Source organism: Megascapheus bottae, chromosome 27, assembly GCF_031878675.1.
Source record: "Megascapheus bottae isolate mThoBot1 chromosome 27, mThoBot2.hap1, whole genome shotgun sequence".
Taxonomy (NCBI): Eukaryota; Metazoa; Chordata; class Mammalia; order Rodentia; family Geomyidae; genus Megascapheus; species Megascapheus bottae.
This window is the reverse complement of record NC_143535.1, coordinates 1,673,936-1,696,583: the sequence shown is the minus strand read 5'-3', so window position 1 is coordinate 1,696,583 and position 22,648 is coordinate 1,673,936. Positions and strand designations below refer to the sequence as shown.

The 22,648-nt window shown below is 52.7% G+C and overlaps 1 protein-coding gene across 2 annotated transcripts in view; it reads right to left on the bottom strand.

Annotated features, from left to right (window-relative positions):
- Arhgap42 (Rho GTPase activating protein 42) overlaps positions 1-22,648 on the bottom strand; it is an 88,640-nt gene that overhangs the window by 8,659 nt on the left and 57,333 nt on the right. For both annotated transcript variants that reach the window (XM_090319234.1, XM_090319233.1), the window contains exons 5-18: positions 18,951-19,052; positions 17,909-18,019; positions 14,086-14,190; positions 11,779-11,908; positions 10,205-10,305; positions 9,354-9,463; positions 8,798-8,876; positions 7,132-7,171; positions 5,497-5,559; positions 5,055-5,129; positions 4,559-4,643; positions 3,727-3,785; positions 2,622-2,727; positions 1,279-1,438 (exon numbers count right to left, since the gene is read on the bottom strand). In XM_090319234.1, coding sequence (XP_090175360.1) covers positions 1,279-1,438; positions 2,622-2,727; positions 3,727-3,785; positions 4,559-4,643; positions 5,055-5,129; positions 5,497-5,559; positions 7,132-7,171; positions 8,798-8,876; positions 9,354-9,463; positions 10,205-10,305; positions 11,779-11,908; positions 14,086-14,190; positions 17,909-18,019; positions 18,951-19,052 — 1,326 coding nt within the window. The remainder of the gene's footprint in view (positions 1-1,278; positions 1,439-2,621; positions 2,728-3,726; positions 3,786-4,558; positions 4,644-5,054; positions 5,130-5,496; positions 5,560-7,131; positions 7,172-8,797; positions 8,877-9,353; positions 9,464-10,204; positions 10,306-11,778; positions 11,909-14,085; positions 14,191-17,908; positions 18,020-18,950; positions 19,053-22,648) is intronic.

The window sequence follows — 22,648 nt, the reverse complement described above, 5'->3', positions numbered from 1 at the left end:
TGGACATGCATACTCACGTGTGTGTGCATATACACCACACCCCACAGCCCACAGTGGACATGCATACTCACGTGTGTGCACACCCCACACAGACACACGGTGGATATGCATACTCACGTGTGTGCACACCCCACACCCCACACAGACACACGGTGGACATGCATACTCACGTGTGTGCACACACCCCACACCCCACACAGTGGACATGCATACTCACATGTGTGTGCACACACACCACATCCCACACAGACACACGGTGGACATGCATACTCATGTGTGTGTGCACACACACCACACTCCACACCCCACACAGACACACAGTGGACATGCATACTCACGTGTGTGTGCACATACACCACACTCCACACCCCACAGTGGACATGCATACTCACGTGTGTGTATACACAGCACACACGCACACACACAGACATGCACACATACCATGTGCACACCCTGCACACACAGCCCATATGCCACACTGCTCACCCCATGCACATGCACATCAATGCATACATACTCGTGCACATGCCCACCATCACTACACGCCATGCGTGTGCGCACACACACAGAACCCTTGAGTAACAGGACTCTTCCTCCCTCAGGCTTTCTTTTCCATTGCTTCTAATGTCCCAGCCAGCGCAAGTCAATAGGCCCAATAGCTTTAAGAACCTGGCTCATAAGATCCAGAATTGGGGGAGGACAAAGCCCTGCTCAGCAGGGGAGGAAGGCGCAAGCTGAGGGAAGAGGCGGGAGCCATCTCCTCTCCCCACCTGAAGAAGGCCTCATGGCTGTTCTGCCTTGCCACCTCCCGTCTCTCCTCACTGACCCCTCCCGTCTCTCCTCACTGTCCCCTCCCGTCTCTCCTCACTGTCCCCTCCCGTCTCTCCTCTCCTGTCTTCTCCTGCCCCCTCCTATCCTCTCTTGTTCTCTCCAGCTAATTTCTCAGCCTTTGTCCAGGCTGGCCACACACCGCAACCCCCCTGTGTCCAGGACGGCTGGGCCTGCTGCGGTGGGCCACAACGAGCGGGTGAGGAGCAGCTCGTGGAGGAGTGAAAACCGACTGCACAAACACTGGAGAAGGACGCGTCAGCGGTGACCGATGGAGAAGGAGCAGGAGTGGGCTGCCTGAGGATTCCGAGGAGCACCGGAAACTCCACGAGGGCCACAAGGGCTCTCGGGAAGGGACAGGCACTGCCGAGCCTGGGGCGCGCGCACGCGTTCACGCGCAGAGCGGGCGGCAGCCTCCGTGTGGAGCGGCGCTGCCGGGGCCAGGCCCACCTTCTCGTAGTGCTCGATGAGGATCTCCACCACGATGTTCTGGAACTTGATGCTCATCATGGCTGCCACCGTCTCCTCCTGCGCCCTCATCAGCGTGGGGCCGAAGATGACGCCCAGGTTGGAGACGGTCATGAGGTTCTGCTGGCTGTGCAGCGACACTCTGCAGAGGAAGGACAGCCATGGCCTCGGTGGACGGCCTCTCCACCAGCACCCGCCTGCACGAGGCTGCCCACGGCCGCTCAGGTTCCTAAGGGAAAAGCTCTGCTTCCGGAGCGGGCGCCGAGCTCCGGGAAGCCTTCACTGCGGCACTTCCGCGGGGCCGACTTCCTGCAGGCTGGAGAGTTAGGATGGCGTGGATGCCGTTATCCGTGGACTCCAGAACGTGACTGAGCTTCTACTCTCCTGCACTGACGCAGCCCAGCAAGCCAGCTACGCTTACCACACACGTAGAACGCTCTAGACGCCCCTGAGGTCACGTGAATTAGGAAGAGAGATGTCTCTCACCTCCCATCTCCCAGATGTAAGTCAAGGGTTTCCCTGAGCTCACCAAATACATCGGTGCTCAACAGAGGGGGACTTGGCCTCCTGTTCTTCTAAAACTTCCCTGACAGCCGCTCCAGGCTGGACATGCACTACGGAAGCAACGAGACCGGGGAAGCTGCCACCATGGCTGCCTTGAAAACACCGGGCACCGGTGGTTCCTGCCTGCCATCCCAGCCATGCAGGGGCCGAGACCTGGTGTCTGGGACTCAATCTCCAACCAACCCAGCCCTGAGTTCACTGGTTTCATCGAGACTGGACCTCACATGAACATCTCAGTCTAATCGCTGACTTTTTATCTTTACTTGACACCAGTTAGCCAGCTGGAAGGTGGTGTGTGAGGAAGCAATGAGTGTGCACACACTCACATGCGCGCATGCCCCCCCCCCACATGCACAGGACAAGGTCACATCTCTGCCCAAATGAATGACATCACCCGCTGCACTCCACAGCCACAAGTGAGCAAAGTGAGAGAAAATTCCAAAGCAGGAGGCACTGAGGCGCTGTGAATGTAACAGTTCCTCCACACTAAACCGGGGGGCCGCTCCTGGCTCACAAGAAACACCACGCTTCTGACACACATCAAGAAACCACCGTTCCTCACCGATTTCCTACTGCTATCACTGGCTGACCAGTCACAAAGAACACGTCTAGTCATGCAACAGAAGCAGGTAGAGGTTTGCACACACACCCCGAGATGAATTTCAGACTGCCAAGTACCACAGCGTTCCATTTTACAAAACCACCAGCCACACCTAAGGCGGGACAGAGCCGGGATACGAGGCCGCGGGCGAGGGCCTTACTTGACCAGGTGCTTGATTAGGATGTCTAGCATGTCTCTGTTCTTCTCGGGCAGTTTGTGCACCAAGGCGTGCACGGCTTCCACCCTGTAGTTCTGATCGTCTGACTCTGTGGGGAGAAAGGTTGCAGATGCTCAGGGTTTGAGGGCCGGTGTGCTAACCAAGCCCACACCCCACACGTGGCCTACAAAGTGTCACTTCACAGAGGGGCTGTCTCCACTCTCCAGGACACCAGAGCTCTGCTGCATATGGAGAAGTTCTGGTCCCGTGAAACTAGGGCTGGGGTAACCAAATGTTCCCTGAGAAAACCTAACTCGAAAGGAGAGGAAGAGGAGACGGAAATGCAACAGCAAACCCAGGAAGAAAAGAAAAACTGTCACTTCCCAACTTGGAGTTCTGGGACCCAGGCTCAGGGACCCAGGTTCTGAGCCCATTTCTGCCAAGGAAATCTGAGCTACTTCCCAGTCTTTGAATAGCTTCTTTTTCACTGAGATGGATTAAAAAACAACAAAACCCCCCCAGAGTGAACAACTAACTTTCACCAAACAATCTAGCTAGCATATTCTAAGTACCATTGCAATGAACCCTACAGTTGTCATTTGCATAGAAACAACTGAAGAACAAGCATGTATGGAAAAAAAATCCCACTTGTTATTAAACAAAATCTCTGTCAAAAGGATCTGGGCTAAGAGGTGGAAAATGAAATCAAACAGACAAAATCCAGCTAGGTTGTTTATGCTGTGTCTTTTTTTTTTGGTGGCAGGGAGGAGACTTATGCACTCCAGCTTCCCCTTGGGCTCATAAAAGGAGGCTGGAGTCTGCTGTGCCCCCTAAGAAGCTACGTGATTAGTCGCGACAGCAAATGGAATTCATGTTTTTCACACTTCTTTCTCATCGCACCAGACTGTCAAGTGGCAGTCGTGTTTTCACCAGGCTCTGTCTTACTAAGTGACAAAGTCGTTCCTTCTACAATCTGCGCTGGCTTAGAAGCCACACTGCCGAGGTCACAGGGACAACAAGGCTACACGTGGAGGCATCCGTGCCAGCACGTGGCTTCCACGTGTTCCGCAGCCCACCCCACGGTGGTGTGCCGGCCCACGGTACTCACTGACAGCCAGGATGAAGTCCTTGTGTAGCTTGTACGTCATCAGTGGCTCGGCCAGGCACCTGTGGAAGAGATGGAAGACCGTGTGCTCACAGCCAGGCGCCTTCCCAGCCAAGCTCCGGTGCCTTTGTAGGAACCGAGATTCTCTGTGGTCAGTGAGCAGCCACGGGTCACAGGGCAGAGCGATGCACGAGTGGACGATAAAGGGCGGCTCCAGTCCTAAACGCAGACTTCAAAGACCCTGTGGCCCCTCGGCACGGCTGGCTAGGTTTGTCTTAACAAGAGAGGCTAGAAGATGGCTTCCTTCAGGATCAAAGCCAGTCTCAGATATGGGGACAACAATTTAGAAAAAATGGATTCTACTTTGTTTAAAAACACATAAAATATCCTAACAGGCTTACAATGAAGCAAAACACAAATCAGAAGCTGGGTGCGCGTGGCTTATTCCTGTGACCCTGCAGCTGTAGAGAGCCACTGGGCGGGCGGAGGCCAGGCTGGGCCCCGACGGGCACGCCAGCCGTCCGAGAGGCTGCAGGCGTCCGTGCCGGGCAGACCACACTCCACAGAGGTGTGAGGTGTGAGCTCACAATCGCCAGCGTGAAATGGCTGGGAGAGGGGCAAAGCGGCCAGTGCGGCCCCAGTCGCTCGGCCCTGAGTGCCAACTCCAGCACCGCCCTCTCCCGAAACCACCGACTCAGGATTCACGAGGCCTCACTGCCTTTTTAGGTACTATTGAAAAATTAAAGGAGGCTTAAGTTCCAGAATGTGGAGTGAGTGGACTGGGGCTGGGCACCGCCCCACCCGTCCCCCCAGCCGGCCCGCTCTGGGAAATCACCTGAGGTAGTTTTTCAGCCCACTCGTTATTGTCTTATTGTCCCACAGTTCAACATCAATGTCAATATCTGGAGGGGATTTTGGAGCTGGAAAGAATAAAATTAAATATGTAAGCCGGGTAATTCAAAACAGGGCTGCCAAGGGGACACGACTGCCAGCAAGAGCGGGTCTAAGGGAGGGGCAGCCATTTCTTAGGATGCCCCAGAGGGAGCTCAGGGCCGGGGGCCGGTGAAGCTGGCAAGCAGCCTGCCCCACCACAAACTGTGTCAACTGCCAACACGGCAGAATGCTTGGCGTGCACCTGCCTTGATTTTCAGGGTTCTGCATGGATGGAAATATTCAATCCTCAGAAATCTCCAGAGACGGGTGACCGGCCCAGCCCGGTGAACACACTGAGCTAAGATGGAGTATGAATCTGACATGTACAGAGGGAAAGCCGTCCGGTGTGCTCCCGACCACGAGGGGGAGGGTGGAGCCGAGCGGGGGCTGGGACTCACAGAAGGTGGTGCTCATAAGTTTCTGGACTTTGGAGTTCACACCGCCGATCCGGTACAGGCCCAGGATGGTGATGCCTGATGGGGGGATCACAAGAGCATCCGGGATGGGGGGTGCAGCGCGGGGGAGGCGGCGGGGACAGGGACAGGATGGGGACGTGCGGCTGCAGGGGGTGCAAGATGGGGACAGGACAGGGACGTGCGGCTGCAGTACCGGGGGAGTGGCTCGGACGGGCGTCTACAAGGCGTCTGAGAGCCACCTGGGCGGTTTTGTGGCCTTGGCACACACACATCCGGGGTGGTGCTGCCTCCAAGACCCTCCACGTGGCAGGGGAGAGAACTGCCCCCACGCCAGGTTAGGGGTCAAGGGGTCCTAGGTGTCCAAATCTCCGGCCCCCACCCTCCAGAGGCCAGCGTGAGCAGGGGCCCAGCTGCATTGGCTCACCTCTGGCCTCCACAGCTTGGATGCATTTCCTCACAAAGTTGAAGCCGGCTTCGTTTAAGTACACTGGAAGTAAGAGATGAGCCCGTGAGGGCAGCATGGAGCCCCCTCCCCAGCAGGGCTCAGCCCCAACACGGACTTCCTAAGTCATGGCTGTCTCCCGGAGATGGCGTGGAAGGTGTGGTTAGTTACAAGATTAAGGCCGATCTCCAGAGAAGTGGGGAGCAAACACCTTCAGTCCACGAAAGGAAAGGCTGTTACTGCTTCCTGGTCAAATGCCATGACAACAGCGATGTTAGGCGCCAATGACAGGGTGCCATGGAGAAGAGTGAGTGTTAGTCGTCCTTTGAGGAGACAGCATGCACTCCTCCCTTCTCTCCACTGTTGAATCGGGGATCCAGACCCGTTCTTGAACAGGAAACGCACACTGCTTACTGGCAGAGTTGTTCCTTTGCTCAAGTACCTTCTCTGATGGGTTCTGTAGGGCACGTAGAAGCCCGGCCCCTGGCCTCAATTCCTGCCTTAGAGGAGGCCAGAGGGAAACTCAGAACCAGAGACAACCCAGTTCCCAGGAACTGGACACCCTGATGGTGTTTTGGCCTCCAAGAGTAGAAGCAGAATATAGACTAACTTAATACACTTCGTTTATTCAATCAAAAGTTAAATTTAGCGAGGCATCTGGGCTCACACCGTAATCATAGTTACTCAGGAGGCTGAGATCTGAGGATCGTGATTCAAAGCCAGTCTGGGAACTAAAAAGTCCTTGAGACTCTTATCTCCAATTAACCACCAGAAAACCAGAAGTGGGGCTGTGGCTCAAGGGGGAGGGCGGTAGCCTTGAGCTGAAGAGCTCAGGAACAGCACCCGAGCACCCAGGCCCAGAGGTCAAGCCCCATGACAGACCAAAACACAAAGAAGTTAAGCTTACACATTCCCTCCTGACCCTGAAACTGGCCAGGGCTACAGCTTCTATTGAAACCCAAATGAAGTCTCCATAGGCAGTTCAGCAGAATTCAGACATGCAAAGGAGAAGAAACTGCCTGGCTTCCACAGCACCCACACGACCAAGTGGTGCTGTCCACTTCCTCCCACTGCAGCCCCTGCACTGCCCCCACCCCTCACGTTCCTCCCTCACCCCCAGCCCCCACAGCCCTCCCCCCAGCATTTCAGACTTAAAGAGCAGGCGTCTCCTGCGCCCCGGGTCTTCCCCGCAGCCATGGTGTCTGAATGATGCAGGGCTAACACTCCATGGCCTGACCGGGCTCCTCCACCCGGCTGGGCCTTGAGCGGCCCTGGGGAGCCACCCTCGACCAGAGCCAGGCCGGGAAGAGGGAAGGACGGCGGCCAGGGGTGCCTGGAGACTGAGCGGCCCAAGCGCTCATGTGCAGACTGGGCGCTCCTGGCCGGCTGGCCGGGAGGCAGGAGCCCGGGCTGCGAGGAGGGGAGGGAGGGAGGGGCGGGGGCATGGCACTCCAGGCCACGCGTGGAATTGGAATCGGGAGAGAGGGGCAGCTCGGTCAAGAGCGTGGCACTGTCAGCATGACCTGGGACTTGAAAGCCCTTGGCCCCACCAAGGGCTCGGACCGCGGGAATGAACAGGGCACCCAGGCCAAGCGAGTGGAAGGGGAAATGGCTTACTTTCTTCTTTCTTGCTGATGATAGCAGGCAGGGTGTAAATCTGAAAGACAGAAAGGGTCTGTCAGTGGCCTGAGTTCACGGAGCGCCTGACGTCTAGGGCTGTCCTGCAAACACCAAGGGCCCAGGCCCTGCGGCCCTCAGCCTGCTGACCCCTGGACCCACCGGTCCACCGCGCTATCTCACCCCCTGCTGTGGCCAGGCCCACCTCGCGGCCGGCTCCCTTCCACCCCCGACAGTACTGGCTCAGGGAAGCTCGGTGTCTGGCTCAGGTGGCTCAGTCTGCGGCCAACAATGGCGCCTGGCCCTCATGAGAAGGTCCCCCAGCGACTTCCCAGCGCGGCTTTTCTCAAATGGCCGGTGTGGCGCTTTGTTTCGGGCGCCTGACCCTCACATGGGACTTTGCTGAGCTAACATCGCCCCCACAAACGTCCCTTCCATCTGCCGCCTCGGGGCTTCCCAGCCATCGGTGCAGACGTGAAGGCTTCAAATTAAAACAGATAAATCTATCAGGGACTGTTTTCTTTATTTTGTAGAATACAAAGAAAACAACACAGAAAACTATAAAGAAATGCAGAGCCCAAAGTTTTGTATATTGAATTCAACACACACAAAAGCGTGCCTAAAAGTGACAAGGCAACGCAGAGCAACGCCATGACACTGTCTCCTGTGGCCTGGGAGCACAGTGGAGGGTCTGGGAGCACAGCGGAGGACCTGGGAGCACAGCCGGGGGTCTGGGAGCACAGCAGGGGGTCTGGGAGCACAGCAGAGGGTCTGGGAGCACAGCGGGGGGCCTGGGAGCACAGTGGGGGGCCTGGGAGCACAGCGGGGGGCCTGGGAGCACAGCGGAGGGTCTGGGAGCACAGTGGAGGACCTGGGAGCACAGTGGAGGACCTGGGAGCACAGTGCAGGGCCTGAGAGCACAGTGGAGGGTCTGGGAGCACAGTGGAGGACCTAGGAGCACAGTGGAGGGTCTGGGAGCACAGTGGAGGGTCTGGGAGCACAGCGGAGGACCTGGGATCACAGTTGGGACCTGGCAGCCTGCCGGCTGACCACAAACAACACATGAGCACCCAGCCCGTCGCACACGTACACACCATTCTCAGGCTCCTGGACCTCTGGAAGGTTCTACAAGGGCCGGGTAGAGCCTTGTTACCTTCTGTGCTCTCCTCTGGGCCCAGTTAAAGAGACAGCACCAGGGCTTCATGCCTGCAGCCCTAGCTACTCAGACAAAGTTCCCACGATTCTCAACCCAACCAATTCATCAAAAGCTGTCACCAAGAGCAGTAGAAGAAAACAGTGGTGGTATGTCACCTTCTCCTCCTAATCTCCAGTGGTATGGTAAGTACGTTGTCACGCCGCATCAAAATGAAGTAACCATTAAATGAGAAAACAGCACAGAAAGCATCTGCCCCTTGGTGTGGAAACAACTGGCTGGCCTGAGGCTGTCCTCATTGGCATTATTGTCAGACCAGTGTCTACGTCTCCCAGAGATCAGCATGGACTAGTCATTAATGAGGGCAGCCTGACCAACCACTCTCCATTTTCCCACATAACTAAAAAGCCAGGGATGAGGCTGTGGTGCTGAGATGCTCCTCTCGGCTCTGACACGGCTACCGCACACGGCCCACGAGGGGCAGACCCCTCCCAGCCCGGGTGACGCTCTCACCGGTTCCTTCCCGTCCATGGCTTCCAGCCACAGCTTCCTGTTGGCTTCAGAGAAGGCCTGCAACGTGATGACCCCGTGCCTGCAGGCCAGAAGGTCCACATTAGGTCACCGAACCCAGCCAAGTCAGTACACTTTTACTGACCGGTAAACAAGAAAGGTAAAAATGTGACAAGAAAGAAAGGATGAGGACAAAGAAATGGGGAGGGAGGAAAGGGCACAGAAAACAAGAGTAAACCTACAGACACACACACACACACACACACACACACACACACGTACACACATGCACTCACACACATGACCTTAACTGTAATGGTTGCAGGGAGCCCCACAGAACATGTTGGGTACAAGACTGTTACAAGGGCTACTTTTAAGCCATTTTCTGTGTCTTGTTTCCTTTCTAAATAAGTATTTGTGGCACACCTATGTGAAAGAGGGAGGGAGACAGGTGCGCTACTCTTAGACTGGACTACACACGCACGTTTCTAGTGCTGGCATGTGCATGCAGGAAAGGCAAACACACTTCGAGGCCTAAAGTGAAACGACAATTCCAGACCTTTCCACGACTTCTATGTCGAAGCAGAACCGCTTGTCAATTGAGTCCGTCTTTCGCCGGATGCAGGATTTTAGTTTGAACATCTCTGGTGAGCTGGTCACGAGGCCATTCTAGAATGGGAAAAGCCAGAGCGGGACCATGCAGTGAACAAACGTAGTGAACCAGGCAGATCCAACCACATGGCCCGAAGCTGCCTGACAAAAACCCTCCATCCACGGTACAAGCTGCAGGAAGGCACACCCCATCCTCCACCCACTGCGCTGCCAGAGCATGCGCGTGGCTGCTCACGTCAGGCAACAGCACGTGCTTCTCCTGGCTGGAACCCTCCCGCCCACTGGCTGACCACGTCACTGTCCAGAGTGCAGGTGCCCAAAAGGTGCAGTTGCAAGAACTGAAATTCTGCAACAGGCCAGCCAGAGCACAACTCTGCTGTGCTCAAGTCCCCGATGAGAAGGAACGAAAAGGCAAGGGAGACATCTGGAGCAGGGGACACCGTGCTTTTGTCCTGGAGCTCAGCGCTGATTCAGTCACCAAAGTGCAGCCAGAACAACCCGACCCAGTGGTTTGAGCCACCCCTCCCGTTCAGCGTTTTGTTGATTCATTGCAGATTGGGTCTCACAGACTTTTCTGCCTGAGCAGGCTTTGAGCTATGGGTCCTCCAGGCCCGAACCTTCTGAGAAGCTAGGATTATAGGCAGGCCCACTGACACCTGGGGGGGGGGGGTTCAATTTTTAGGAATGTCTACATGTTCTTAAAAAAGTGAGAATGTGTATTATTGTTTTCATTGCTTGAATAACAAGCTTCTTATTATTACTGTTTTACAAAAAGAACCAAGCTCCAAACAGACGCACCATCTTTCCACCAGACTTCATTTCTGAAACACTCATGGTGAAGGTTTTGCTTCCCTTGTCGTACGTGCAGTAATGTTTGGTCCACGTGAAGCCAAGCGGTCCTGACGGAAGGAGGCAAAACCCTCGAGGTCAGTGAACGGCAGGTTCACACTTGCATACGCATGCACAACTGGAGTGTCTCCAATGGGAGGGGAGGGAGGCACAGCTGCACACTCCCACCTCCCCTGTGGTCCCACAGTAAACTCCATGGCTCCCGAGTCCAAGTGGACCTGAACTTCCACTGTAGGGTTTGTGGTCAGGCTTCCCTATCTACAGGCATCCATCGATCTACCCAATCATGGGCAATTCAAAAATATCTGGACAAAGTGGTGTGGTGGCTCAAGGGGTGGTAGCCTTGAGCAGACGACCTCAGGGACAGCGCCCAGGCCCAAAGTTCAAGCTCCGTGATGGACAATAAATAAATAAATAAATAAAATCTGGACATCAAATCCCACTTGTACTGGATTTGCACACATGTTTTTCTTGTCACTCCTCCCTAAACAATGCACCACACCACCATACATCAACAAATGCTGTGTCAGGGCACAGGAGCTTGACGATGGCCGGAACAAGGGGTGAGAATGTTCTCCCTAGTTTCGACAGAGGCAGACATAATGCTCAATAAATACTTGACAGTGGACCAAAGGAATGAATGATGCATCTTCCTCACTGACTCACCACGAATCCAAGAGAAAAAACAATTCAATTGTGTCCTTAAGACACACACCATTTCCTGTTTCCATCCGGTAGATAGAGAGACCGGGCCCCTCCTGCATGCCCTGTTACCCTTAGCACAACGCTCCCGGGAGCAGAGAGGCAGGAGGCTGTCTCTTGACCACAGGGAAGGCAGTGCCCCTGCTCACGGGGGCTGGGCCAGCAAGGAGGCAGTGAGGGGCGCCAGGGAGGTGTGCTAAACTCAGGTAGCAACTCGCCATAGCTCTGGAATCTAAGCAGGAGCGTGTTACAGACACACGAGTTCAATGATGATTCGCTTAGCACAGCGCAAGAGCAGCACTGGAGGGCTTGTCTGGTTTAGTCGAAATTGTCAACCAGCTCACCCAGCTGACAGCAGCATTTGGAAGGCACGCGAGCCCCACGTGCGTTCTGGTGGGGACAACTCTGTCAGCACGAGGCAACTGTAACTGGGCTTTGCTGGGCCGGGGACTCATTTCCTAATCTCGGGAAGTGGAATGTCAACGTGACATGACATAATTGCCAATTTTCCTACTGTGAACTGGCAGGGCGGAGAATTTCACTGCTGCCCGCGGGGAGAGGGTGACAGCCACCAGAATGGCTCGTCCTGACCATGGGGTCGGTGCCCAATTTTCCCGTGGATCAGGGAACCACAATTAAATTCGTGAGCTCAGGTCACCATATCAGCGGCACAGATCCAGAGACCGGAGGCCCCTCTCTGGAGGTCGTGAGGATGGGAGGAGGGGGGTGGGGTCACCCCATCCAGCATTTCCCTCTCCCCCATGATGAGGGCGGCAGAGGAGGCCGCTGGTGGAGGAGCTGCAGGGTGGCGGTGGACTCACGCTTCTCCTGCACGTAGAGGTATCCCTCCATGGTCCACTGGCTGGGTGGCCTGTAGTCCTGGTTGGCAGACTTCATTCTCTGCATTAGCCGCTCCACCTCCTGCCGTGTGCTTTCGAAGTTGTTCCTTGTCTTAAGTAAGCAGAAAGGGGAGGACTCACCAGACTCACCAGGTAAGTCGGGGCCCAGGGCTGCCAGCCTAGAGACAGACAGCATGAAGGCAGCCTGACCCTGCCCAGAGCTCAGCGGAGGCCCTAGCCCAGCTGACACGGCAGTCGGTGAAGACACCGCCCATCTGTCCCTGTTTCCAGAGAGGCAAAAGATACCAACCCAAAGACGCGGATGCACTGCGCAGACTCCAGAATTTCCCAGTAGAGAAATTTTGTGTGTCGGGGGGGGAGTAATAACTTTAATACTTTTTTTTGCCAGTCCTGGGCCTTGAGCTCAGGGCCTGAGCACTGTCCTGGACTTTCTCAAGGCTAGAGCTCTACCACTTGAGCCTCAGCACCACTTCTGGCTTTTTTCTATGTATGTGGTACCAAGGAATTGAACCCGGGTCTTTGTGCATGCGAGGCCAGCACTCCACCACTAGGCCAAACTTTAATACTTGTTACATACAGGGTGGCACTGTGTCAATCTAGAAGAAATTCTCTACTCTTGTTTACTACCACTAGACTGTCAAAGGGAATATCACAGAAATATAGATACATTAGGATGTGGGTGTGTGAACATGAACACCTACGCCTCCACGTTCCACCTTCTTTTGCAAGAAATCGCTCAGCTCATCCACCACACGCCAAGTCTAAGGCACAGAAAATGTCCAAATTCTCTCCATGAAAATCGCTCCTCTAGACAGATCTCATGATCCTTCCCAACGCATGTGTGAAAACAGAAAAATCGTCACTATGCACCTCTAAGACCTCTCTGCAGGCCACGATAAAAGAGCAGAATCTTAAAGTAGGCTAGGAGCCTGCCAGCCTGCCCGCCTGCTTTCCTTCCTTCCTTCCTTCCTTCCATCCACCCGTCCTTCCTTCCTTCCTCCTCTTCCTATTTTTCTGTGTGAACACAAGGACTCACTTTTCCCCCCAACTCCTTCCTCTTTTCCTGTTCCTGGATCCCAGGGATCTTGACATAATTGTACTTAATATGGAAATAAATTATAAAATACTTTGGCTTTTACAGTTTTCCTTTCCAAATCCTCAGTGTATTCCATGTTGAAAACAATGGAAATGAATTAAAGATAAAGTCAGCTCTACTGGAAATTCAAAGTTAACTAAATACTCAACTCAAACATAAGTAGAATAAATCCAATTATGTGTTTCTCATGGGACATTCTAGCTGTAGTTTTCCTGAACATCTCTGCAATAATAAGAATCAGACAAAGCACAGGCTTCCTCCATTCTCTTGGTTGGTACACCCGACACTGCGGGTTGGATTTGCGGAGGCCTTGTCAGTTTGGGCAATGCAGAAGTGGACTGGCTGAAACTGTTTTTGTCGCTGTTTTGTTTTCCTCTGGGTGCCATTTGGCACCTGAAGGTTGGAACTTGTATAACCCTGCAATCAAATGTGCTTAGAGTCAGCCGGTATCTTTTTTCCAGCTTTGAAGCATAAATGACAAAATGATGTTGCCCACATTTTAGAGTGCGTGTGGTGTCTCCATGGATTCACACCCTGGGATATTATGGTCAAGGTGACTCTCACCTGGGCACCATTTTTTACAAGCCTGGTATGTATCACTGACAAACTTCAAGTACAGACTACAGCATTATCCAGTAGATTCTCCCAGAACGCGCTCATCCTGCCTTTCAGATAAATTCATGAGAACCTCAAGAGTTTACACCTAGCTAAGATTTACTTTGTCTGTGTGTGTAAGGCAGTCCTGGGGCTTGAACTCAGGACTGGCACTGCCCTTGCACTATTCCCCTCCTGAGCCACAGCTCTACTTCCAGCTTTCTTGGTGATAATCTGGGGGGTAAGAGTTTCATAAACTTTCCTGACAGGCTGGCTTCAGACCATCGTCCTCACATCTCAGTCTCCTGAAAAGCTAGGACGACAGACCTGAGCCACCAGCACCCGGCTCTAAAGATTTACTTTTATAAAAGGTACAAGTACACACTTTCCTACCATTAGATCTGTTCTTTCGGGTATGCTGGCAGTGTTTAGCTACAAAACCCTCTGTAGTGGATCTGCATTACCGAGGCTCATTGAAATCAGCCAAGGCTGAGAGACCTCAAGGCTGCACTGTGGCCAGGGGCCTGGCTTGCTGGGTGGGGAGGGGGGGCGGGAAGCGAGAGTGGGCATGCTCTTACATTCTGCAAGTTGAACTGCAGCTGTTGCTTATACGGTGCAAATTCCTGAGCAAGTTCGTAGCCCTCATGGTAAAATGTGAACAAACCCTGCAGGAATGACAAAAGCTGCAAAGATAGAAGAGATTTTGTTTTTAAAACACAAAGACTTGTTTTTAACAAAGATGATTCTCAGATGCAAAATACTAAGGAAATTATATTTTCATTCAAATTCCTCATATTAACCATTTTCCACCTATTTGTTTGGCAAGGCTGGAGAAAGAATTACGGACAGGAGAATAATTTTTATTTCTCTTTTGGTAGAGACTCAGTTAATTTTTCAGGATGACTACTGACAGATGTCTTAACTTGCGTATTATCCAAGAAAACAAGGGGCCAAGGAAGGGAAGAAACAGGCTTGTTGGTGGTTAACTGAAAATAAGAATCGCACGGACTTTTCCTGTTTGGGCTAGCTTCAAGTTGTGGTCCTCAGATCTCAGCCTCCTGAGTGGTTAGGATTAGAGGTGTTGCCCAGGGTGTCTGGCTTACAACCATACTGTCTTTCCCCAGGGTTATGGCATTGGGAGGGTTACATGAAATAAATCGTAGCTGAAAAGTAACTATCTGCAAAGGGTCTTGTTCACTTCATCGAGATTTTATGCCACTCACTCCATCTCTCCCCACTGCAAAGGTAAGAGATGTTTCTTGACAGAGGCCGCTAATATGTCTGCGAGTTATTGTTTTAAATTAAGGAAGCAGAACAGGTGGAAATCATTTCCGTATGAGGGCGGCATCCCACCACGTCCTCCGCTGGGAGAGGTAACAACTGGTCCACAGATTCCATTTCCCACAGTGAAGTACCAGCTCTGCCAGAAAGCAATGCCCTGAGGCTTCCTTCTGTGGAAAGCTCAACGTCACATCTTATTACAGTCACTTCTAAAACCACTATTCTCCAATTGCTTTGCTATAATTCTAAGCTTCCCCCTCCCCTTGGCTCATCAGTTTCTAACATTATGACAAAATGTACTATCTGCCAGCTTCATCATGAATTTATACAGCATTTTTGCATTGGCTGGTATTGCTCTCAAAACTAAGTACTCTATAGCTTATTCTAACTAGTTGTGCCTGTGATTCCACGGGAGCCTACCTCCCACCTTTTTTCTTTGTTTCCCACCTGTGTTGCAGCTTTGGAGAAAGGGGCACAACTGGTGCAGTTGGCAGGACTGCCACAGGGTGGCGGCAGAGCTTAACTGAATTTAGGTTTGCATCTGTCCATGCAGGCGTCATTGAACTATGAAGGGAGCCTCCTCCTAGGTCAGCCTGAAAGATGTTAAGAACTGTGTTTCCCGCGTCCTCTCTGGTCAAGGTGCCCAAGTGGCTGTGCTGTCCTCACCAGAGAGTGAATCCGCCTTTATAACCACGGAAAACACAAACCCCGACCGGGGGGGTTCACTCTGTGGGCCCACAAGCCAGTTTCTAGTAGTCTGGTTTTGAGCATCTGAAAAGGCTCCCCTCCAGGTGAGTTTGGAAATGAGTCGGGTCAGTGTGGACCACGGTGGTTCTTGGTTTCACAACGGAAACGAAGTCGAGCTCGAGCCATGACACCTTAAGGCTACGATGGACAGTGTTACTTCTAATCAGCTGGACATTCTGGTAGGAAAGGCTTGCGGCAAGACAGTGATGTGGAAGGACCAAGGGCAGCCTGGAGCTTTGGTTCAGGATGCGGTGCGGGGAGGAGGCGGACGTCCGGGCTCCATAAAGCATTGCCTTTTCTTGTTCCTTCTTCCCGGGGAGAAACCGCCTCACCATCTCCTCTGCCTTCCAGAGCTGCCTCACAGATGCCCTGGTCCACCACAGACGCCCTGGTCCATCACAGACACCCTGGTCCACCACAGACACCCTGGTCCATCACAAAAGCCCTGGTCCCCCACAGATGCCCTGGTCCACCACAGACGCTCTGGCCCCAGAGGGAGAGCGGCACCTAGCCAGCTGCGGCATTCCAGATGTGAGTGACAGCTCACAGGAAATGTGAACAGAAGGAAGAAAGGTGTGGGGCAATGGTCAGAACGGGCCCTGGAGCTGGGGGAACAGAGCTCCAAGGGAGAACTACGAGGAGGCGTGGGTAGGAACCGAGTCTGCCCGCAGGCGCCATTTTGGGAACCCAGTGCAGGCCGAGGCAGTGGGTCAGGCCTATAGTCCTACATATGTGGAGAAAGAGAAAAAGAAGGATCGAGGCCAGACCAGGCAGCAAGAAAGTTCATGAGACCCCATCTCAACCCAGGGCCAGGCGTGATAACACACACGTGGCCCCGGATGCCATGGGCAATGTCCTGCGAAGACTGCCATGCAGGCCAGTCCCGGGGAAAAAGCAAAGTCCAGTCTCTAAATAACCAGTACAAAAAGGGGCTGGGAAAATGGCTCACATGGTAGAGTGGCTGGCTGGCAAGAGTGAAGAGCTGAGTTCAAACCCCAGGAATACCAAAACCAGACGAACACAACCCAACAAGCCATGGTGGGATTGTGAATTCCAGAGAGGAAGAACCATGCATCCTGGGGTGGACTCACCCCGACAGGGGCTCACGGACTGGCCAGGCAGCCTGGAACCCCCAGGAGACTCCAGAGAGCCCTCAAACCCATATGAAACGTAACCAGAGTCTCAAAGGCTCCACGGCTTAAGCTGTTAATGCAATCTGAGCGGTTTAAGGCCTTAGCTGGTGAGCACACAAATGCCGACTCACGTCTGCTACCCAGAGTGAAAGGTAAAAGTTAAATCCCCAAGCCAGAGTTACGGTCTCTGGTTTCTTAATCCTGGCGCTGAGCAGCTGTTTTGGAAACCTGCCGAGTTGTCGGGATGCAGGACGGGGCAGGCAGCCTGGGGCCGGCAAGGCTGGGCTCTGCCCTGTGCTCCCCCCGGGGACAGCCAGGCTCTGCCCTGCATTCTCCCTGGGGTGTGTATGTGTATGTGGGGGGGGGGCTCTGCTAGGAAACCTATCAGTGGCCTCAGTCGTTCCCTCCTCACTCCTCACCGCACCCACTGACATGGGGATTGGATCTCACATCCACAGACATTTCACGAGAATTCCCAAGACTGACACAGGAAGTACGGAATGAATGGCTTGGACTTCAGATTAGTTATGCATTACAAATCCTATCTTTCCTGGCTCATGGACACAGGTCGGTCTGTCTGTCGGTCTGTCTATCTGTCTGTCTGGGTGCTTGTCCTCACACACGGGTTTGAACAATGGCTCTCACTACCAGAGAGCACTGCGGAAAGTGCAGTGAGCCCTCCACATCCGGCCACCTGTTCTCTTCTGGAATGGTTCACAGCAGGAAATCCATGGCTCTCTATGCTCAGCCAGGGAACAAATGGTTCCACACAGGCCGCCCGGCAGGGCCTGGCTCTGTCAGAAAGGAGGGGTGTGCAGGCTTCTCCCTGCCTGAAGGTCTGGGCTGGGGCATCCTTACCTGTGACCTGTATTCATTCACACACAGGGAAGAAACAGCCATGCTTTCTTCTCTGCAAGCATTTTATCCAACCTCTTGCCAGCTTGCCTCCCCTTACCTGCCCCCCAAGGCTTCCTGTGATTGACCTTAATGACTGCTGTACCCACAGTCAACACTGCCCTGCAGGTTTATGGTGTTTTGATGATGCACAGCACTCAGCAGCCACGGCAGGGCCACACGGCCACCGCATGGCCCCATCTCCCCAAAGTCCCGCCTCCACCCCCAGACACCCTTTTACTTCCACAAACTGTAATCTCCACGAGAAACCTCACTGTGCTCTGCTCTCTCTTCTGTTCCACAGACGGGATAAGGCCTACTATCTGACCAGAACATGAACACTTACCGGCTCCACAAACTCAAACTTCTTCTTTTCTTGAACTTCTTGAATCTTGAAGACATATTCTAAGGATGCCTCGTAGAAGTTCTGGTGCTCGCGGTCAATCTGCGTGTCTGCCTGAAGAAAGAGAGCCAGGCACTGCGTGACGGCGCGTGGCGGCTGAGGGCTGTGCCGGGAGCAGGGCCAGGCGGGTTTACCACATCAAGCGTCGACGCAGTAACAGCCTGCCTGGGCTGGCTCCTGCTCACAGAGGTTAGAGCGCGTGGAGCTGAGAACAACGTGGGTGTGCACATACGTGGGTGCCTGCACATATCCACAGAGCTGCTCTAAGCAGTCCTCTCTTTCAGACCCTCAGCTCATTTCCACCCAATGTGCAAACCCCTCTGGCATAGAGGAGATGGCCACCCTGGGGCCTGGGCGGCCTCAGTTCCCCAGTGCTGTCCACATCACTGGCATGGCAGGCAGGCAGCGCTGTGCCCGCTGCCTGTGTGTTTCATCCACGGCTTGGGATGACAGGCTCGTGACACCCAGACATAGCCCCTGTGGACCTCACAAACGTGTGTGTGCGTGTGCGTGTACGTGTGTGTGTGTTCTTTTTTTTCCCCTCCCCAGGCTGCTCTCAAACCACAGTCCTCTGCTCTCTGCTTGCCAGGTGGCTAAGATTACAGGCTCAGGACACCCAATATGACCTAGTTCTATCCATGGCAGGATGTCTTCCATTCGCATGGGCCACAGAACCCCTCGGTGGGTAGGAAAGTTGTAAGTATGATTGTGTGTGTTTTCTGAATGCTGAAAACGTCATGCACAGGCCATTGTTTCATGTGGCAAGTCTCGCGTTCCTAAATCCATCCAGCACGAAGGAAAGGGGACGCCTTGCTTCGACTCTTCTCACAGCCGAAGGAAATACTGGTGATTCAGAACCAGTGACATGAACTGTGGCACTGTCTAATGTCTTCAGCCACAGGAAAGTCACCAAATGAACCCTCTGACTGTCACTGTATGAGAGGAAGCAGGCTCGCCCACCGTGACTTCAGCAAGAAAAACCTACCTCTTGCAGATGAGACTCCTTTTTCTTTGCAGACAAGTTCAAGTGCTTGTCGAGAATAGAGTAATATTTTTCACTCTCCTTGTCAAACTTCTTCTTTCCATCCTACGAAATGACAATTACAAACAATAAGAAAAAAAATCAAGATTTACATCAGAGCATCAAGCTTCCCACCGCAGTCAGGAGCCCAGTAAACCGTCTGGTGAAGACTTGGTGAGCTCCAACTCTGCGAAGACTTCATCCTGTAAAGTAGGAAGGAGCGTGTGCAACAAGCAGGGCGGCATTTGAGTTTGGATTCCCAGAGAACTTCTCCATTCCCAGAGACACAAAAGCACACAGACACCCAAAGCCACACAGGAACCGCATACGGAAGCTTAGGCACGCAGGACTGGTAGGAAGCTTTGCCACTGAGAGCCCAGTGGGCTCTGACCCAGATGCAACCAAGAAAAGTGTCTCATTTTTATTTACTTATTTATTTGTGTTTCGTCATTTGGGTGATGGATATGAGTTAACATGGGCACATTATAAAGAACCTTTCTGTGGCATCATGCCTATGCCATTCCCCTGACTAGAAGAGAGACGGGATAATTGTAAACAACTCTTTCCTGGCCAGGCTGGCTTCAAGCCATGATCCTTAGATCTCAGCTTCCTGAGTAGCTACGTTACAGGCAGGAGCCATTAGTCCCGCTTAATTTAATTCTTCACCACCATCTGGCCCAGGCTGCTCTGGAACGTTGGATCTTCTCACCTCCATCTCACCTCCAAGTGCTGGGATTACAGATTAAAATGTGTCTTTTGGCATTCTGAAGATTTGATGCTTTTTCCATTCTGTCTGGGTGAGCCTTTTTTTTTCTATCCTCAAAAGACAAAACATTCTGTATTTCTCTTGAATCCAAAAGTTGTTCTGCCTCACTCTTAGTTCTCTGGAGAGAATGCTTAAGGATTTGAAAATGCTTTGCAATACCAGTGATAAATTTCACTATGGAAAAGTCAAGGAGGAGTGAGAGAGCTGAGGGGAAGTGGGGTCGGAGGATATGAAGGGATCTGGCTCTGCTTTGCTTCAACAATGACAAATTTTCATTTTCGTGATCTCATCACCAAGTGACTTCATTTTGGCTCCTATCTAAGATTTCTGTCCCAATTTCTTAGCCTACGTGAAATAACTCTTTTCAACGCCTTCTAAATTCACTGGATTTATAGGGTTGCTTATGAAAGCCAATCCTAGCTACAAAATGTTGGCCCCCGTAAAATAAATATGACAGATTACAAGGAAAAGTATGCTACATGCTGACTTACGATTGGATTTTGGGATATTTAGGACAAACACACAGATATGGCTTATTTAAAATCGATAGCAAGGAAAGACCAAAAAATATCATTAAAAACTACACTTAAGGAAAATTACATTTTGTTTTCTGTGTGGTGGTGGAGCTTGAACTCTGGGCCTGGGTGCAGTTCCTGAGCTCTCCAGCTCAAGGCTACCACCCCACCCCTTGAGCCACAGCACCACCTCTGTTTTCTAGTGGTTAATTGGAGATAAGAGTCTCCCAGACCTTCATGTCCGGGCTGGCTGTGAACTGGGATCCTCAGATCTCAGCCTCCTGAGCAGCCAAGATTACAGGTGTGAGCTATTGGTGCCTGGTGAAAAATTACATTTTAATTACTGCTGTTATAAATTTGGAGAAACTAATGGCTGCACAACTTACTAATGATTAGAGCCAGCTAATGCCAGGCCCCGCTTTGCCACTTAGGATCATAAGCCTGTGCAAGCGTGTGGAGTAGGCACTACTGGGCCTGGGAAATAACCGCAGTTCAGTTCTGACTGGACAGGATAAATGACCCACCTTCCAGTCTTCCAGACCACTTCCAGGAGCAGAGCCCCGCCCCCGCCCGCACCGGTCAAGGCAAATCCCCCCAAGGAGTCTGTCCTCATGGCTCAAATTAAACCCCAACTTCCCCAGAGATCAAATGGCCACCTGAGACCGGAAAAGTCACCCAGAACAATTTTCAAGTGTCGATGCATTTAATTTTCAAAATAGAACTCTGTTATTTGTGGTTTCATTAGGACCCTAAAATATCATGGGGAAAAAAACCCTACTACTTAACACCATTTCTAATGGCTTTCTCGAATTTGGTTTAGAGATGGTCTAAAATAAACTCATCAACATCACCAACCAGGACCTGTTAACCAGATTTCCCCTAGAACTCAAGCCTTTCAGCACGCAGACCGTCTACAGGGGGTTCCCTGCACGTCGCCCACAGGGCTTCCATCCCCTAAGTTGGAGCCAGCGAGTCCCAGAGCTCTGCAGGCAGTGGGCTGAGTGGACTTTGCCTTGAGACGATGCCTAAGAAGATGCCAAGTGCAGAAAGGTCCCCCGGCCTGGGCACCGAGCCCAGCTCTCTTCTGTGACCAGCCCTGGTGGGCCATCCTCACTGCTCTGCTGCCAGAAACTGCTCGTCGCTGGGGCTGAGTCTATACAGCCAGAGCCACACTTTCTAGACCTCAGAACAACAGCAGTCTTTGTCTGTACAAATCCAAATACACAAAACACTTTTCTTCTGTGTGTGTGTGGGTGTGGCACTGAAGACTGAACATGGGGCCTTGACTGTGTGTGCACACGTGTGTAACTGGAGACTGAACACCAGGCCTTGAACACGCCAGGTAAGTTCGTCCACAGCTAGTTTGCTTTTATTCTGTTCTGTTTTTCACTTCTGGTTTTGAGATAGGGCTTCACGCCCGAGCTGGACTTGCACTGGTGATCTTCTCAGCCTCCTGATTAGCTGAGATCAGAGGTGTGCTGCCATTCACGGTGCCCCTGCCCCATGCTTAACTGCTGGTTTTTATCTAGGAACGAAGCATACAGTGGCCGGGACTTCTCTCCTCATTGAATTTCAAGGGCCTCTGCTCCCCTCTACCCCCGCCATGTTTGGCGCCATGTTTGGGAGTGCCTGGGAGCAGACTTCAAATACAGCACTCACACCGTCCCACCACAAGTACTCGCTTCTCTTGGTTTTTGCCTTTGTCCTCTTTTGCTAAGCGAGAGCCGCGAGGACACCCATCTTGTACCATGTGCAGCGCCCCGAGGAAGGCACATGGCTGGGGAAAGGCAGATGAGCACCCGGCTGCCACGGGCTTCGAGCAGGGAGGGTGGGGGCAGTGACACTGGCAGTAATCCATCACAAGACACACCTACGCCACTGGGCCAGAGACCTCACACACAAACATGCACGCATGCACGCGCGTGCCCTCCTGAGTCCAATCACGCACGGCTGAAGTGCAAGCACTAGCCTTATGAATTCTGCAGCAACCCCACAGAAAAGGTGCAAATGCCGAAATGTTCCAAAACACACAGTCTTACATCCTGCATCTCTCGTTTTCTTCCTTAGATCATCCTGTCTAGTTCTCTAAAGAGCATCTGACATTTATAAACATGAACAAATAGCTGCGGAATGCCTGAGCTCACTGAAGGCTGTCGTGGCCCCGGCCCCGCTGTTGAGGTCAGTGGTGGAGCTGGGGACTGACCAATGCGCAGTGCTTCCGTACTGTCTCTGGTGTGTCTACAAGACGAACGGGAAAGAAAATACTGTGCCTGCCCGAGTCCTTCTCTGAATTTTCAACAGAGATGGAGCATGGCTACTTTTTATAATCTAAGGCCGTAACACAAATTGTGCCAATTCTCCCCAGACTTTTCCCTCCTGAA